The sequence below is a fragment of the Equus przewalskii genome, chromosome 9, assembly GCF_037783145.1.
Source record: "Equus przewalskii isolate Varuska chromosome 9, EquPr2, whole genome shotgun sequence".
Lineage (NCBI taxonomy): Eukaryota > Metazoa > Chordata > Mammalia > Perissodactyla > Equidae > Equus > Equus przewalskii.
This window is the reverse complement of record NC_091839.1, coordinates 26522619-26539363: the sequence shown is the minus strand read 5'-3', so window position 1 is coordinate 26539363 and position 16745 is coordinate 26522619. Positions and strand designations below refer to the sequence as shown.

Below are 16745 nucleotides of genomic sequence, written 5' to 3'. Positions count from 1 at the left end.
ATTTTTACAGAGAAACACTCCTGTGACCTCCAAGACCGAGGGGTAGATTGTTGCCAGCTAAAACCGGAAGTACAGCATCCCGGAACTCTCCTTAGTCCCAGGCAAACTGAGATGGAGTCCTCCTCTGGAGGCCTCCATGTACGTACCTATCTCACTAGCTACTGTTGTCTCCAAAAGTAACCAACATTCTAAATGATATTGATAATTTTGTATGCTTTTCAATTAACATAAATGGGAATAAACAATGTATTGTTTGGTGTCTGTATTATTTCAGTCAGCATTATGATTTGTTGTTCATCCATGTTGTTGCGTGAAGCAGTTCATTCATTTTCAATTGCTGTCAAATATGCCTCTATATAAATTAATTGTAATCTATTCCATTTAATTTTGGACATTTAGGTGTTTACAGATGGCAATATTATGAATTATGATGACATAAACATTCTTGTATGTGTCTTTGATGTACATGAGTACATTTTTCTGTTGAGTATATGCCAAAGAGTAAAATGGATGAGCCTCCAGAATGTATAAATACAGATCTAGTAGATAGTGAGTACTCACCAGTGGTGACTGGGAGTTCCAGGTGCTCTCGTCTACGCTATCATTCAGGCTACTTGATTTTAGTCATTCTGGTAGGTATTTTGTAGCATGATACCGTAGTTTTATTTTGTGTTTCTGGGATGATTAATGAGGTTGTACCACTTTCCGTTTTATTATTCATTAAGATCTGCTTTTGACAAGTACTTTTGACCATTTTTCTCTTGAGCAGTCTTCAGTTTAATTGATTTGAAGGACTTCATTGTAAACTCATTCTGTGTTTTGTATATGTATTGGAATTATCTTCTCCTATACTGTGCTTCGTCTTTTTAATGTATGAATGATTTTACTTGATGAACAGAAGTTCTCATTTTAACGCAGTCCAGGATATGAGTCTCTTCCTTTTGCTGAGTACTTTCCGTGTCGTATTGAAGATATCTTTTCCTACCACAAGTTCTTAAACATATTCTTCCATGTAGTCTTCTAGAAGATTTATTGTTTCATATTTCAGAGTTTTTTTGTTTTTTAAATCAATCTAGAACTAATTTTTGTAAACACTGTAAGGTAGGGGTCAGGATTAATTTTTCCTTTTATGGATATTCAGTTGACCTAGCACCAGTTATTGAAAAAAAGTCTTTTCCCTCTGCATATGCACTTCAGTGTCAAGCTTTCCAGAAAGCAAGTGACTGCATAGATGTCAATCTATATGAGGACAATATTCAATCTGTTGCTTTATTTATCTACCCTTGTACCATGATCAGTGTAGTCTCCTAATCCATTTGTCTTCCGATTATGTAAATCCTGAAAAATTATTCTTCTTCAGAATTGTCTCGGCTATTTGTAGCCCTTTTATGTCTATATAATTTTAGAATTAGCTTGCAAATTTTTGCATATGTACATGTGCACACAAACTTATTGGATTTTCATTGAGATAACATTGAATCTATAAAGCAACTTGGGGAGAGATGACATTTTCCATAATACTGAGTCTTCTAATCCATAAACATGGCTATCCTTTATATATAGAATATTTATTAATACTGTATATTTGGGTAGAGGGCTTGCACATTTTCACTGGATTTTTTCTTAGATATTTGAGGTTTAATGGTAATATAAGTGGTAAAGTATTTTTTGTTTTAATTTTCAGCTGCTTGTGTTATTACATAATCCAACTGATTTTGGTATATTGGCCTTGTATCAGGCATCTTGCAAAAATTCACTTAGTCGAATATTTGTAGAATATTTGAGATTTTCCTGCAAACCAAATCAAGACAGATATAAATAATGATATTCGATATATTTTCTTACCATCTTTTACTGGTTAGGGAGCATCCAATATTGAACATAGTTGACAGTGGTCATCCATCGATCAATTTCAAGGGGGGAAAGTTTTAAGGATAATTTTTGCTGTATTTTGTGTACTTTTTGACATCAAGGAAGTTCTCTTTGTTCCTGGTTTGCTAAATCTCTTTTTCAGTAATGAGCACTGACTTTTATTAAACATTTTTAATGCATCTATGGAGATAATTGTATTGTGTTTTTCTATGTTCTACTGATGTGGTAAGTTACATTGATTTTTAAATTTTAACCCAATTTAACTATTTAGATAGTAAACCACACTTGTTTGTAATATATTGTTCTCCTTATATGGGACTAGATTTGATTTTCAAATATTTTGCTTTTGATTTTTATGCCCACATTTGTGAGAGATATTGACCAGTAGTGTTCCTTTCTTTAATGTACTTGTAAGATTTTGTTATCAGGGAGCTGCTGAACTCATTAGCTAGAAGGGGAGTCTTCACACTTTTTTTTAATGCTCTGAGAGAGTTTGCAAGATCAGAATTCTTTCTTTCTTAAATGTTTGTTAGAATTCACCCATAAACTCATCTGAAGCTGAAATTTTTTGTTTTTAATTATGCCAGGTCTGTAATTAATTATATATCTCTTCTATTTGTAGCTTGCAGTTTTTAAGCATCCACTAGTTGTTGAAACAGACTCCCAGAGAAACAAGTCATCAGAGACTGAATCCCTGAAGTTGTGTCTCTCCGAGAATTGTTTTAAGAATGGCTTTAGATCTCAGAATCTCATTTCAAGGTGAACCATCCAGGAATGATCCTGGGTCAGAAAATCATGAGTTTAATCCCCGTCAAGTACCTGCTGTCCAGGATGGGGAGAGGATCTCCAAGTTCCCGAGCACTCAACACAGCTTATTTCAAAATGGCAAGAATTCATGTGCAAGGCAGGAACTGCAAAGACTCTATAAGTTATTTCACTCCTGGCTACAGCCAGAAAAACACAGCAAGGATGAAATGATTTCTCGTTTGGTCCTGGAGCAATTTATGATCAATGGCTACTGCAGTGACAGGTCCATGTTGAAAGAGAAATGGGAATCAAGTGGCAGAAACCTGGAGAAATTCATGGAAGATCTGACTGATGATGGCATGAAGCCACCTGGCTTAGTGAGTAGAGGGTTCTGACCTCTGGGGTGAGGGGCAGAGGGGTGTAAGGAACAAGTACAGTCAGTTGAAGTTGCCTGGAAGTAGCAAAAGAAGAGTTATTGTAGACACAGTTATTAGTCCTCACCAAAGAAAGTCTTTACCATCCTAAGTAAGCAAGAATGAGAGTAGAAGTTTTTATAGGCATTTCTTCAGTGGGACATATAGAAGCCAATATATTAATTGATTTAAGTTATTTTAGCTGGTGAGGTGATAGGAGTGCTCACTAAGAAATTGGCAATTGAGCAGAAACCTCAAGGATGAGGAGAAATGCCTTAACACGAGCTGGTGCTTCCCTCAGAAAGCCTTAATATTTGTCTTTTTTCATTGAGGAAGACACACTAACAAGAAATTACATGAAATTTAAGGCTAGGAAAGACAAGGGCAGGACAGCAGGTATGGGGCAGGCAATAGAGGAATCTTGGGAAAGCTTGACAAGGGGAGGTTTTCTGTCATTCAACAGATCTATACACAACAGTGAACAGACTTTGTTTACAGGTCCACGTCTGCATGCAGGGGCAGGAAGCTCTCTTTTCTGAGAATATGCCCTTAAGAGAAGTCATAGTTCACCTCAGGAAACAGTTCTCAACAGGAACCCAAACTGGAGAGAACATGGGGACCCCTTTCCAGACTCCCAAAGATCATTCTCTGGAAACAGAACAAGGTGAGTGAGGGGAGCCCAGATACTAGAGGGATGTTCTGTGTGGACCCCTTCTTGGGTACGACTTCACTGAATCACTTCTTTATTTTCACAGGAGATGAAGACAAAGAAAATGGTGGCAACATATCTTTGAAAACTTGTCAAGTAAATGACAGTATGACTAGTCAAGGCAATCAAACACCTTCCCTACTCATCATCCAGGGAGAGAACCGTCCTGGGCCTGGAGAGGGAGGTGTTCCTTTGGAGAATCCACTCAGCTCCAGAAGAGCAGATCTAGGCAGCTGCAGGTCCCAGGAAGAGTCCCTGAAAGGACCCCCTTATCAAGATGTCCTTATAGAGGTGAGACCAGGGTTTCTCTCCCGGCCAAACCAGGTTACGCCTGAGCGTGTTCCTACCCACCAGAGCATTGAGGGAAACTCAGCATGTGGGGGACACCAAGAAAGATCCCAGGGAGCCCCCAAATCATACAAATGTGAGAAGTGTCCCAGGATCTTTAGGTATCTGTCTCGGTTAAAAGCCCATCAAAGAAGACACAATAATGAGAGGACATTTATTTGTGGCCAGTGTGACAAAGGCTTCTTCCAGGCATCAGACCTACGCATGCATCAGAAGATTCACACAGGAGAGAAACCTTTCAAGTGCAGCACATGTGAAATGTCCTTCAGCCACAAAACCAACCTTCGGGCTCATGAGAGAATCCACACAGGGGAGAAGCCCTATGTGTGTTCCCTTTGCCAGAGAAGCTACCGCCAGTCATCCACCTACCACCGCCACCTGAGGACTCACCAGAAAATTGCCTTCAAAAGTGTTCCCTCTAGGGGGCTGGCCCCGTGGCCGAGTGGTTAAGTTCGCGCGCTCCGCTGCAGGCGGCCCAGTGTTTCGTTAGTTCGAATCCTGGGCGCGGACATGGCACTGCTCATCAGACCACGCTGAGGCAGCGTCCCACATGCCACAGCTAGAAGAACCCACAACGAAGACTACACAACTATGTACCGGGGGGGCTTTGGGGAGAAAAAGGAAAAAAATAAAATCTTTAAAAAAAAAAAAAAAAGTGTTCCCTCCACACCAGATGCTTCCTTGGGTACAGCCCCAATGTAATGTATACAAATCTGTACAGGTATGTGTATTTCCTAGTACTTCTCTATTTAGAACACATCTTATAATTTTCCGATTATATTTTCCATTTATTGTCTCACTCCACTAAAGTGTAAGCTAAATGAGGGCAGGGAATTTCTCAGTTTTGTTTACTAAAGTATCTCAGGTGCTTAGGAAAGTGGCTGACACATTTCAAACGACCAATAAATATCTGTTGAATAAATGAATGAATGTGTAATGTTGGTGTTTATGCCTTAGAATCCAGGAATGTCCAACCCCAGGACACAAACCCCAGCTCACAGTGGTCCGGGGAGGCTTTCCCTGCCTGCCGCCCGTCCTCTGTCCACACCCTTTCTCTCTAGTGCAGCCACAGCACCTAAAAAGTGGGGAGCAGAGGCGGAAACCCAGAAATAGGCCTTAGCTGATTAAAAGGAACATTTATATTTTAAATGCTATAACCATATCTTTAATTCTTTGGAAATATTAATAGCTAAATTGGACCTGAATATGACTGGTGACTGAAAGTTGCAGAATGCTATTTTATTAACATGTACCAAAAAAGTCAAATGTTTTCCATCCATTTCTCCCAGAGATGAAAAGTATGGGGGACAGGAGCGCTTATCTGCAGAACTAGTTTGAAAGGCAGTTTGGAGAAAAAGAAAGGGTTCCGTGCAGTGCTGAGGCAGAAGTAACTGTGCTGTTGTTGGGAAGACATTTGCAAGTGTGAGCTGCTTTCCATAGGAAATTGGGGCTCAGTCTCACTGAGAAACTAGAAGGTGCCATGTAAAAATGGTTTGTATCATGGAAGTGGGCATTCTGCAGGGTAAATTGTGACATTTGTCTGATTCTCTCATTGCATCCACAGAAGGGAGAACTAGGGCTGTGGATAATGCCCCACTGTGTGGAGAAGCCCATTTACCAATCTTCTTTCCTGAGCTGTCTCCAGATGTTATGCTGTTGTGAATATTCTTGCACATACTTCTTGGTACAAGGGGAAATTTTTCTTTGGAAAGACCTCTGGGAGGTGGGTTGTAAAATAATAAAATATAGGTATTGATCTCTGCCCCCTGGTTCCTGGCACAGAGCTCCTAAATCCTTTGGAATTTCCTGTGTGAAAGGAGTGTCTTTTGTTTTAATGAGGCGACTCTTGGTGGGCTCCTGGATAGCTCCATGGTGAGGGCTGGTTATGAGAAAGACCAAACCATAATTAGAAGCTTGGAACTTTCAGCCCCACTCCCCCATCCTCCAAGAAGGGGAGAGGGGCTGGAGATTGAGTGAATGATCAATCACGCCTTCATAAGTAGGGAGTTTGGAGAGCTTGATAAACACATCCACATGCCAGGAGGATGGCACACCCAGCTCCACAGGGACAGGAGCTCCTGAGCTCAGGACCCTTCCAGACCGCGCCCTATGAATTTCTTCATCTGGCTGTTTATCTGCATCTTTTACATCATTTATTATATAATAAGCTGTTCAACTTGAATGTTTTCCTGAGTTCTAGCTGTCCTAGCAGATGATCACATCTGAGGAAGGTGGTCATAGGAACCTCTAATTTGGAGCCTAGTCAGACAGAAGTTGTGGTAACCTGGGGACCTACTATTTGTGATTGGCATCTGAAGTGGGGGGCAGTCTTGTGGGACTGAGCTCTCAGCCTGAGAGGTTTGTGCTAGCTCCGGTTAGTGTCCGAATTAATTTCTCTATCAATCCTCTGCTTAACCAATATGCTTGGATTTTGCAAGTTAAACTCACATTGACAGCTCTCCTCCACATACTGGCTGCTTGTACGACTCTGTCAGGCATTGTGCAGGTACTGAAATCACAGATAGGGGGCCGACCCAGTTGTGTAGCGGTTAAGTTCATGCGCTCCACTTCAGCCGCCTGGGGTTCGCTGGTTCAGATCCCCCGTGCAGACACAGCACCACTCATCAAGCTATGCTGTGGCAGCATCCCACAGAAAATCGAGGAAGATTGGCACAGATGTTACCTCAGTGACAATCTTCCTCAAGCAAAAAGAGGAGATCGGCAATGGATGTTAGCTCAGGGCTAATCTTCCTCACAAAAAAAGGAAAGAAAAAAAAAGAAATCACAGATAGTACGCATGCCTGGCCTCCATGCGACTGTGATCTCAGGGACTGTATGCAGAGTTTAATTATACAAAGGTGGGTTCCCACTCAGAACCCTGTCCAACTCAACTGAGGTGAGGTTCAGATCTGTTTTTGGAGTTTCTGCTCATGTGCTGGAGAGGAGAGGGCTCGCTCTCAGGGTGGAATCAAGAAGGTCACTGGACTTATCTTTGTGGTTGACATCTGTTATTCCAAGTGGAGCTGACTTATCTGTTGCAGCAGTGAATCCACTTTCCTCTTTAAGATATTTACTTATATTTGAAAAAGGAGTCCATTAAAATATTTAATAATGATTATTTGCAGGAGTGTTGTGTCCCTTAGTATCTAAACCCAAAACATCCCAGTCATGAGATGAAACATTTTCATCACCCCAAACACATTCCTTCATGTCCCTTTGCACCTACCGTCCCAGGTGGGCACTGTTCTAATTTATACAATTGTTCATTCATATCGTTTGTGCTAGAACTTCACATAAATGGACTATACAGTTTATAGTTGCTTTCGATGGCTGCCTTTGCTCATAATTTCCTTGTGATTCATCCATGTTTAGGCATCTATCAGTCATTTGCTTTTTATATTACTGAGTTGTGTTCCAATACACACACACACACACACAATACCTGGTCATTTTATGCAAAATTCCAAATATCACTGACCTACTTCAGAATAAAGTTTCAAAACGTAAGCACTTTAGAACTTTAATTACTTGATCACATAAAATTAAAATATTCCAAATATCATAAAATTTGCTATCGGCGTTTTCTTTTCTCAGTTGTCTCAAATGTGTTTGTTCTTTAAGGCAGCTTCACTGCAATCAGTATCCATCATGTACCCACACGGCTTGTGGTAGGGATGGCTTGTATGTCACTCTTTAACCTATACATGGCACTTCGTTCCTCTTTTTTATTCTTATAATTTATTTGTTGAAGCTGTGGGTCATTTGTTCATAAGAATTTCCCACATTCTAGATTTGGCTTTTCGCATCTCTCTGATGCTGTTTTAAGATGCCAAGCCCCCCACCACATCTCCTGCAAACTGGATATTGGTGGGATGGATGATTGGAGGGCTGGTGCCAGTGGACAGGTGTGTAACGTTGACACACCTAGAGGCACATGCAATGTGACATTTTAGGCTAGCACACCATGGTGCAGCCTGGAAATACACAATCATGTCAAGCACCCTATGACGCAGGTGTGTGACAGGTGTGATACTGCAGTACAGCCTACAGACATGAATATCTTGGGAACTCTGTGTGACAAGTGCTTTCTACTGACACAGCCCAGCACAACCTGGGGGCTCTCCACACACACCCTGGGGACACTATGTGACAGGTGTGGGATGCTGACACTCTAGAAAACAGCCTGGAAACACAAATACAACATCACAACAGAAAAGATATACGACAGACATAAAACGTATGCAACAAATATGCAAAACACACCAGGGACCTATGGGATAGGAAGGAGGTGCTGACCTGCCACAGCCATAGCAACACAAATGTACAAATGCTCCATGGAGACTGGAGACTAGTGAGACAAGCACGTCATAGGGATGCCCCAAAGACACACAGAATCACACAGTCTACATGCACAGAGTGTGATGAGGAAGATACAGGTGGAGATAGTCTGGCTTGGAAAAAACAACCTAACTCCCATCTCTGCAGATTTGATGAGGTGCCGGTGGAGGTCACAGCAGGAGTCAGGTGCACCCCGTGGCACAACCTTGGAGACTAAGATTTGAAGATTCTTAGATTGTGGGAGGAAACCAGCCGGAGCTGAGAAGTCTACACAGAAATGCCCACCAAGAAGGCTCCAGACCCTCAGTCACACGGGGCAGGAGGTGGGAGATTTACAGATTTTACAGGGGGGTGGGGGTGGGGGTGGGGGCTGGGGCGGGGGTGGGTGGGGGATGGGGGGAACTTTCAGCCAGTTTCCCCAGCAACTGTTCTGGGGGATTAACAGCCATTGTTTTGACTATTTGCAGTTTACCAACAATGGTGAGGAGGCTGCAAGAGTCTCCCTCGAAGCCCCCCCCACCCCTCTCACCCCCGTCAGGATGTGAGAGACCTCAGTGGCCACCCTCACTCCTTCAGGGACTCTTCCAACCTCCATAATGGTAACAGTGATAACTAGGTGACATCTCAGTATGGGGGCACAGAAAGGAGGGGATACCCAGAAGTCATATTTAGGAGAAAGACCTACAGGACCATGGGGAGGAATCATTGCCTATGATGGCAAAGGGGCGGGGTGCTTCTGAAGTGACACTGATGACCGTCCACCTATAGAAGGTTTCCCACATTGCAGAAGGGAAGGAATTTTGTGGAAGATGTTGCATACCATGGGGGAGGGCTCGGAGAGCCGCAAGTGGAGATGTGGGGGTGTGGTTACTTATGGGCCATCTGGGTAGTCGGGTGGCTGGGAGTCCTGGCCCAGAGTCCTCAGCAGTTCCAGTCGGGGAGCACAGGAGGGAACAAGGCAAAGGACCCAGTGCAGTGTAGGCTAAACCCTTCCAACTCAGCCGTTTGGCAGCTGTGGGCCCTCGTGGAAGTCCCTCACCCTCTTTGAGCTGTAGATCCCTCCTTTGAGAAGTGGAAATAATAGTTCCTGCATCCTGAGTGGTTTGGGGGCTGTTAAAATGAGATCATCCTCAGGAGAGCTCATTAGTGTTAGCTCCCTGTGAGCAGATGAGTGGGGGCCATCAGCATAAGAGGAGGGGGGGCATGACTGCAGAGTGCCCTGGGGGGCCATAAGTAACCTGAGTAAGGGGCCTTCTGCCAACCTGGGGAGACAGTAGAGAGGGAACAGGGGGTCTTTAAGGCGGGAGGAGGCTGAAATGCTTATAACAGCAATAGCAGTGGGAAATACTTCATGTCCTGCTGACTGTGGGTTCACTGTGGTGATGGAGGAGTGTGGGGTTACAATGCATCCTGACCAGAGGGACCTGGGTTCAGTCCCACCTCTGCTGGGTAGACTGAATGACTTGTCAGAGCTGCCTGACCCTCAAACCTCGAGCAGCTGATTGAGATGGAAATACGATATGGGCTACCTTGAGGGTTGTTGGAGGACCATTAACAGTTGCATAAACACTAGGAACACCTCCATGAACCAGGCACCCCAGGATTTGCTTTTTGAGTGTTTGATCTTTAATTCTGACAACAACCTGGTGAAGTGAGAACTATTACTGCATTTCTGGGAAAATCCGGGATCAGAGAAATGAAATGTCTTCCCCAAGGTCACACAGCAGAGAAAGTTTTGGATTCAAGAGGCTGAATTTAGGGAGGGAGTGACATCAGCATCATGGTGGAGTGAGTTTTTCCCTCAGTCTCACCTCTTTAAGTTACAACTAAATGGACATTCATTAATTAGCAGAGGATTCTCTGCAAGGACAACAAGACTTCTGAGAGATCCATGGAGCTACACATCTAAAGGTAGGTGGACTGGACCCCTGAGAGGCAGTAAAACTAAGTAAGTGTACCCTTCTCCCTCCCCAGTGGCAGCATACCAGTTCATGGATCCCCACACAGCAGATTCCCACAACTGTAAGAGGAGGTGAGGACAGCATGACCGGAAAACACTTTTGGGCTCTGGCCCATGGGAGGGCCCAACATGCCATAGTGGCCTTGCCTGTGGAAATGCTCTACACTGAGTGGCGGTGGCTCCCCTCCACCCTAGCACAGTGCAGGCAAGAAGGTGCCCTGCCCGCTCAGAAGGTGCCCCTGTCTGCAGAGCACAGTAGCCAGAAGGATCCACAGAGTGGTGGCTCAGCCCCCGCATGGGTGCCCTACACCCTTAGTGTAGCGCAGGCAAGAAGGCACCCTGCCCACTCAGAAGGTACCCCAACCCACAGAGCATGGCAGCCCACAGGAACCATCAAGTGGCGGCTCAGCCTCTACATAGCCTGCAGCAGCTAAGCTGGTCCCCTGCCAAGCACAGAGGCCCTGCCTATGGTGCCTGACCTGCAAGCCCAGCATAGAGGCCCTGCACACATGAGTGCCACCTGCAGAGCAGCTGTGGCCAGCCTAGGCAAATGCAGAGCAGCCCTACTTGAACAACTTCCAGCAGAGGGGGCAGGATCTGAAAACACAGCTTCTGCCCACATCCCCAGTGGTGGCAGGTGGAATTTGTGACCTGATACTATCACAAATGTGCTGGCAAAGGATCAGTTCATCAAACATCATGAAGAACTACATTAATACTTCAGAGCAGAAGGAAAATAACAGGGCTCCAGAAACCAATCCTGAATTCACATAAATGACAGAGAATTCAAAATAGTTGTCATAAAGAAACTCAATGAGTTACAAGAAAACTCAGAAAGATAGTTCAATGAGCTCAAGAATAAAATTGATGAACATAAGGGGTACTTCACCAAAGAGATTGAAACTCTAAAAGAAAAAACTCCCCTAAAACAGAAGTTCTGGATATGAAGAAGACAATGACATAAAAAATAATCTATAATCCATAAAAAATAGAGCTGATGCTATGGAGGACAGAACTAGTGATTTAGAGGATAGAAATGCTTCAGGTGGAGGAGAGAGAACCAAATTTTTCTAAAAATGGAGGAATTCTTTGAGAAATGTCTGACTCAATTAGGAAAAGTAACATAAGAATTATAAGTATTCAAGAGGGAGAAGTGAGGGAGAAAGGAGCAGAGAGCTTGTTCAAAGAAATAATAGCTGAGAACTTCCTAAATCTGGGGAAGAAACTGGACTTACAAGTACATGAAGCCAACAGAACTCCTAATTATATCAACGCAAAAGGACCTTCTCCAAGCCATATACTATTAAAACTGGCAAAAGTCAATGACAAAGAAAAAACATTAAGGGCAGCAAGGCAGAAGAGAATAACCTACAAAGGAACTCCAATCAGGCTTTTAGTGAATTTCCCAGCAGAAACCTTACAGTCTAGGAGAGCATGAAATGATATATTCAAAATACCGAAACACAAACCCTCACCCCAGCGCCCAGAACACTGGGGCCTCAGTCTGAGGTCCTTATTTCAGATTCCACAGAAGGGGAGCTGACTAGCTCAGCCAGGCTGGGTCAAGTGTCTCCACAGCCCAGTTGGCAGGGCCATGGGTGATGGGCTGTTCTCAGAAGAGACAGTGAGTCAGGCAGACCACCAGGTCACATTTGTCATCAGTGCCCCTCAGGGATCTTCCTGAACAACACAATCTTGGTAAAAAGGCCCCTGGTGTCTACAAGATCCTCACATGTTTCCTGTGGCCTGGGCCACAATCCTCCATTGGTACAGATGATTTTAGAGGGTGCACAGGGATGTCATCAAATGCCATGGGTGGACACGCTGAGAAAGCCGATCCTTTTCCCTTCTCTTTCCCTCCTGATTATTAACAGAATTTCTCACTTCAGTGCTGAGTCTTTCATGCCTCCTCACTGTGGCTAATTTCCCTTTTCAACCGAGGGAGCAGCCTCCAGCTCACAGCCCTGAGCAGGCTGCGTGAGCTCGCCAGAGTTAACATCATTATTTGGATCTCATTGTTGTGGTTTGATGGTAACCTTCTATTTGTGGCAAATGAAATTGACTTTGCCATCTACCAGAGAAATACAAGATTCTCCTTTAGAATAAACTGTGTAAGAATAATAAAAAGTGGGTCAACTTAAGGAAAAGCCAATGGTCACAGCTGACATCCCCTGAGCACTGACCACATGTCAGTCTGGGGGGCGCTACCCATGCTCCCACCCTTAGTCTTCCTGACATCCATCCTTGCAAAGGGAGGCACAGAGGAGCCATGCGGCGAGTCCCTCAATAGGCTTGATTTATTCAATTTAGATGTGCCCTTTTTTTGAGACACCATTCTCTGCTTTCTTTGATGAAAGATGTCCTTGCTTTTGTGAAATGTTGGCAAGAATAAATGTGAAATGTCTTTATTGGACCAAAGTACAGTGTGGGTTTTCTATTTTTAAACTTTTTAGCAGTTTGTCATATTCATCTGGGAATCACCAAGTCACTCCCTCCTAAAGCTCTCTTATCTCAGGATTAGATACTGCAGATCACCTCCTCCTCACCGACACTGACCCCACACAGTGCCTGTGAGCTGTTTCCGTTAGTGTGGGGCTCCAGAGCCCGACCACATGGCGGTGAATCCCAGCTCTGCTGTTTGTGAGCTGTCTGGCCCTGGGTGAGTTTCTGAACCTTGGTGTGCCTGTTTCCTCTTTGGTATAATGGGTATTATCTTGTCTACTTTACAGGGCTATTGTGAGGGTAAATTAGTTAATATATGAACAGGGCACAGAACACACAGTCTGTTCCTCCCTGCTTGTGTGTGGGTTACTGATTATGATCCCTGCTTCCATCACTGCTGTTGTTAATATCATCATCCTTCTCCTCCTTCTCCTCCTCCTCCTCTTCATCAATATGCCTGGGCTCAGAACCTTCTGGAGCCCTGGATGTGGGAACACCCCCAAAATATTGGTTCTGGTTTTTATATTAGGGATCAGCATCCCATGGCAGTGTGGCACAGGGATGGAGCTCCTGGACTCAGAGGCAGCGTGCAACTCCTTCCTCATGCTGACACTTACTAGGGTTGAGACACGGGGCCCCTTAGTGAAACTCTCTTGGCCTCGTTTTCTTCACATGTTCATTTGGGATTATTATAATAATACTTACCTTGTAGTGTTATTGCACGTATTTAAATAGATTAATATCTGTAAAACTTGAACTGAATTGGGCACACAGGAAATGCTAGAAACACATTTTTTTATATGAAATAAATTAGTGAATCCTCTGATGTTCTCCCTCATGAACCTTGCCAGCTAGTTGACCAAGAAACTAGTCTGAATGGGAAGTGAATGAAAGCTGGGGGGCTCTTCGCACATGAATGGCCAAAAGGCTCCCTCTGTCAGGGTCTAACTGGTTTTTCAACACCAGCAAGCAATTAACTCAACTGGAGATCACGTCAGATCCCACAGGTTAAGGCCTGAGTCCCATAAGACCGCCATCACTTCAGACTGAGAAAAACAGCTTTTAGAGGAACACATTTTAATGTATAGACACACACACACAGAGCAATCCACGTGCAAAAGCAACTCTAAAAGTATATTATACTGCAAACTTTGTTTTTCTCTAGGAGGTTTAATTATCTGAAACTTCTCACAATTTATTTTATAATTTTATTTAGTATGGGACTCCTTTAATAAATAATAGAAAACATTTTATACTTTTTTTGTATTAGGAAAACAAATATCCTGATCCAGTTTTCTTTTCCAACTTCAGTTTAAAAATCCTACAGAGGGACCAGCTCCATGGCCGAGTGGTTAAGTTCGCGCACTCCGCTGCGGTGGCCCAGGGTTTGGATCCTGGGCGAGGACATGGCACTGCTTGTCAGGCCATGTTGAGGCAGCGTCCCACATCCTACAACTAGAAGGACTAGTGCAACTAAGATATACAACTGTGTACGGGGCGGGGGGGGGGGGGGGGAGGGGAGGAGATAAAGCAGAAAAAGAAAAAAAATCCTACAGATTTATTTATTTATTTTTAAGATATTTTGCTGCTGCTTCTTTTTTTTGTGAGGAAGATTGGCCCTGAGCTAATATCTGTTGCCAATCTTCCTCTTTTGATTTTCTCCTCAAAGCCCCTGTACATACTTGTATATCCTAGTTATAAGTTCTCCCAGTTCTGTTAGGGATGGCTTGACAGGCGGTGTGTAGGTCTGCGCCCAGGATCCGAACCATTGAACCCTGGCCGCTGAAGCAGAGTGTGCGAACTTAACCATTATGCCACTGGCCTGGCCCCAATTGTACTGATTTAGACAGAACGGCTAATTGCAAGAAATGCAAGTACATGTTTCCACAGAATACACAGCAGAAGAATGGAAATTTACTAAACATGTATCCCAATCTCTTGGAAGCTTGTTAAAACACAGATTCTTGGGCCTGATCCACAGACGTCTGGGTTCAGGATTGAGAATGTGCATTTCTCCTGAGTCATCAGGTGACACCGATGGTGAAGATCCAGGGCTCAAACTCTGAAAATCAGGGTTCTAGGACAGGTGAGGCTGCCTGGGCTCAGGCCCCAGTCCACCACAGGGGAGATTCGCAGGCTCTGAGAGGCAGAGCTAAGGTTTCTCACCCAAATGCCCTGAGCGTGTCTGCAGTGAGCAAAGCAGAGGAATGGCTGACTGGGCTAGTGGCCCAGGCTCTCCACTGCTGAGGAGACCTGTGAAGGCTCTACCCACTGACCAACCCAGTCACCTGCTTCTTCTGCCCAGAACTTATTGCAAAAATACCCACGTCGTTCATCCCTCACCAACTTCAAGAGTTTTCTCCTCTTATTAGGGAGCCCCCTTACTGTGCGGTATAATGTTACATTCCCTACTCCCCTCTCAGGACTCTCGCCCTCTTCTTCCACTCTGTCTGCCACATTCTAACATACTGTAGACCTGAGTATTCATTCTTTTCTGTTTCCGGTCTTTCTTCCATGAATACCGGGTAAGTCCCATGGGTGCAGGGGTCTTTGTCTCTCATATGACCCAATGTCTCCCATACACCCACAGTAAGTCCTAAAACCAAATATTTGCTCATTGATCATTAGTGAGACCAGGGAACAAACACGACATCTCAGCTCCCCTGTATATTTTTACAATTCTGGCTACGCTAAATGTCCCCTTTAACTCTCCTTCCATGTTGGTATTGCACAAATTTTTCAAGAATGAAGAAGAATCTCATTTGGGAGACAAAACTTTGAGAGACCCTTCTAGTCATGTTCTCAACTTAATTCTCTGTCTTCACAGACATCACTGCTACAACTTCTCGGAGGTCTTACTTTTTTTCACCTTCCACTGATGTTTCACCAGAGCTATTTCTGTCACCACCTTTGAATCACTACATAGACATTGCTAGTAGCTTTCTGTAATTTGCATTTGACAATGTTTTTCTGAGATAACATAAATTCTTCATGCAAAACAGTTCCTGCATCCCAAGAGAAATGATAATCACTTCTCAGCAATGAAATCATGAATTTAAGATACTCCCAGTATCTCCAGATTGAGAGCATCCATTGCATACCTGCTCCAACTTTGAGCAGTGCCACTGTCGTACTGTACCAAAATAACATTTTTCTCTTTGTTCTCTTTTTGAGGCTGATGTTAGACTCCTAAAAGGAACTGAATGTATGTCAGGATATCAAATAAGAGATATTAAATGGATCAAAGTTTTGCTCAATGAATGGGACAGAATAATTGATTATACAGATAGGAGAGAGGTTTTCTTTGGTAACCACAGACAGATCTGCTAAAGAAAAATTATTAAGACACTTGTTAAACAGTAAGGCATGGGGAGCCCCGTGGCCAAGTGGTTAAGTTCATGTGCTCCGCTTCCCTGGCCCGGGGTTTCACCGGTTCAGACCCTGGGCATGGATGTTAGCTCAGGTGACAATCTTAAAAAAAAAAAGCAATGAAAAACCTCCCACTAAGGCAGACTTTTACTCAGGACCATTATGATTGGTGTAGAGACAACGGGGTTTCACAGTAGGGGAGAGATATTGGACTCAACTCCAAACTTTTTTTAACAGTTGGGATTTATAGCTAAGGAGGGTGGGGGCGAGTGCATGGAAAATTACTAAGAGAGCAGGGAAACTCATCCTAAACTGACCTAAAAGGTTCTTGCTGAAGGAGGTCAGTGTGATTAGATAGTACCTGTGTGATGCTGATGGATGAGGAAATCTGATGAGGTATCAGTGGCGATCAGATGCTGAGGATGGGAGATTCTCACTAAACCAACTTAGCAGGAGTCTTGCTCCAGGGGACAAGCACAAAGAACTGGGCCTAGTCAAAAAAAGGTTAGGGGAGGCTGCCTAAAGTTCAGTAAAGGAGAGACTCTTT

General features: G+C 43.8%; 1 protein-coding gene across 1 annotated transcript; it reads left to right on the top strand.

Annotated features, from left to right (window-relative positions):
* The first annotated feature begins 2595 nt into the window (after positions 1-2595).
* On the top strand, positions 2596-4539 carry LOC103563472 (zinc finger and SCAN domain-containing protein 4-like). Its single transcript, XM_008538864.2, has 3 exons — positions 2596-2996; positions 3531-3696; positions 3788-4539. Exons 1-3 carry the CDS (start codon positions 2601-2603, stop codon positions 4537-4539), a joined length of 1314 nt encoding a protein of 437 aa, XP_008537086.2. The 5' UTR covers positions 2596-2600.
* Positions 4540-16745: the final 12206 nt, after the last annotated feature.

Bases quoted from the DNA above. Each gene is read 5' to 3' on its own strand.
- LOC103563472 (XM_008538864.2), top strand. From the start codon at position 2,601: ATGGCTTTAGATCTCAGAATCTCATTTCAAGGTGAACCATCCAGGAAT. The intron at 2,997-3,530 runs GTGAGTAGAGGG...CTTTGTTTACAG, and splicing joins GCATGAAGCCACCTGGCTTA to GTCCACGTCTGCATGCAGGG. The intron at 3,697-3,787 runs GTGAGTGAGGGG...TTATTTTCACAG, and splicing joins TTCTCTGGAAACAGAACAAG to GAGATGAAGACAAAGAAAAT.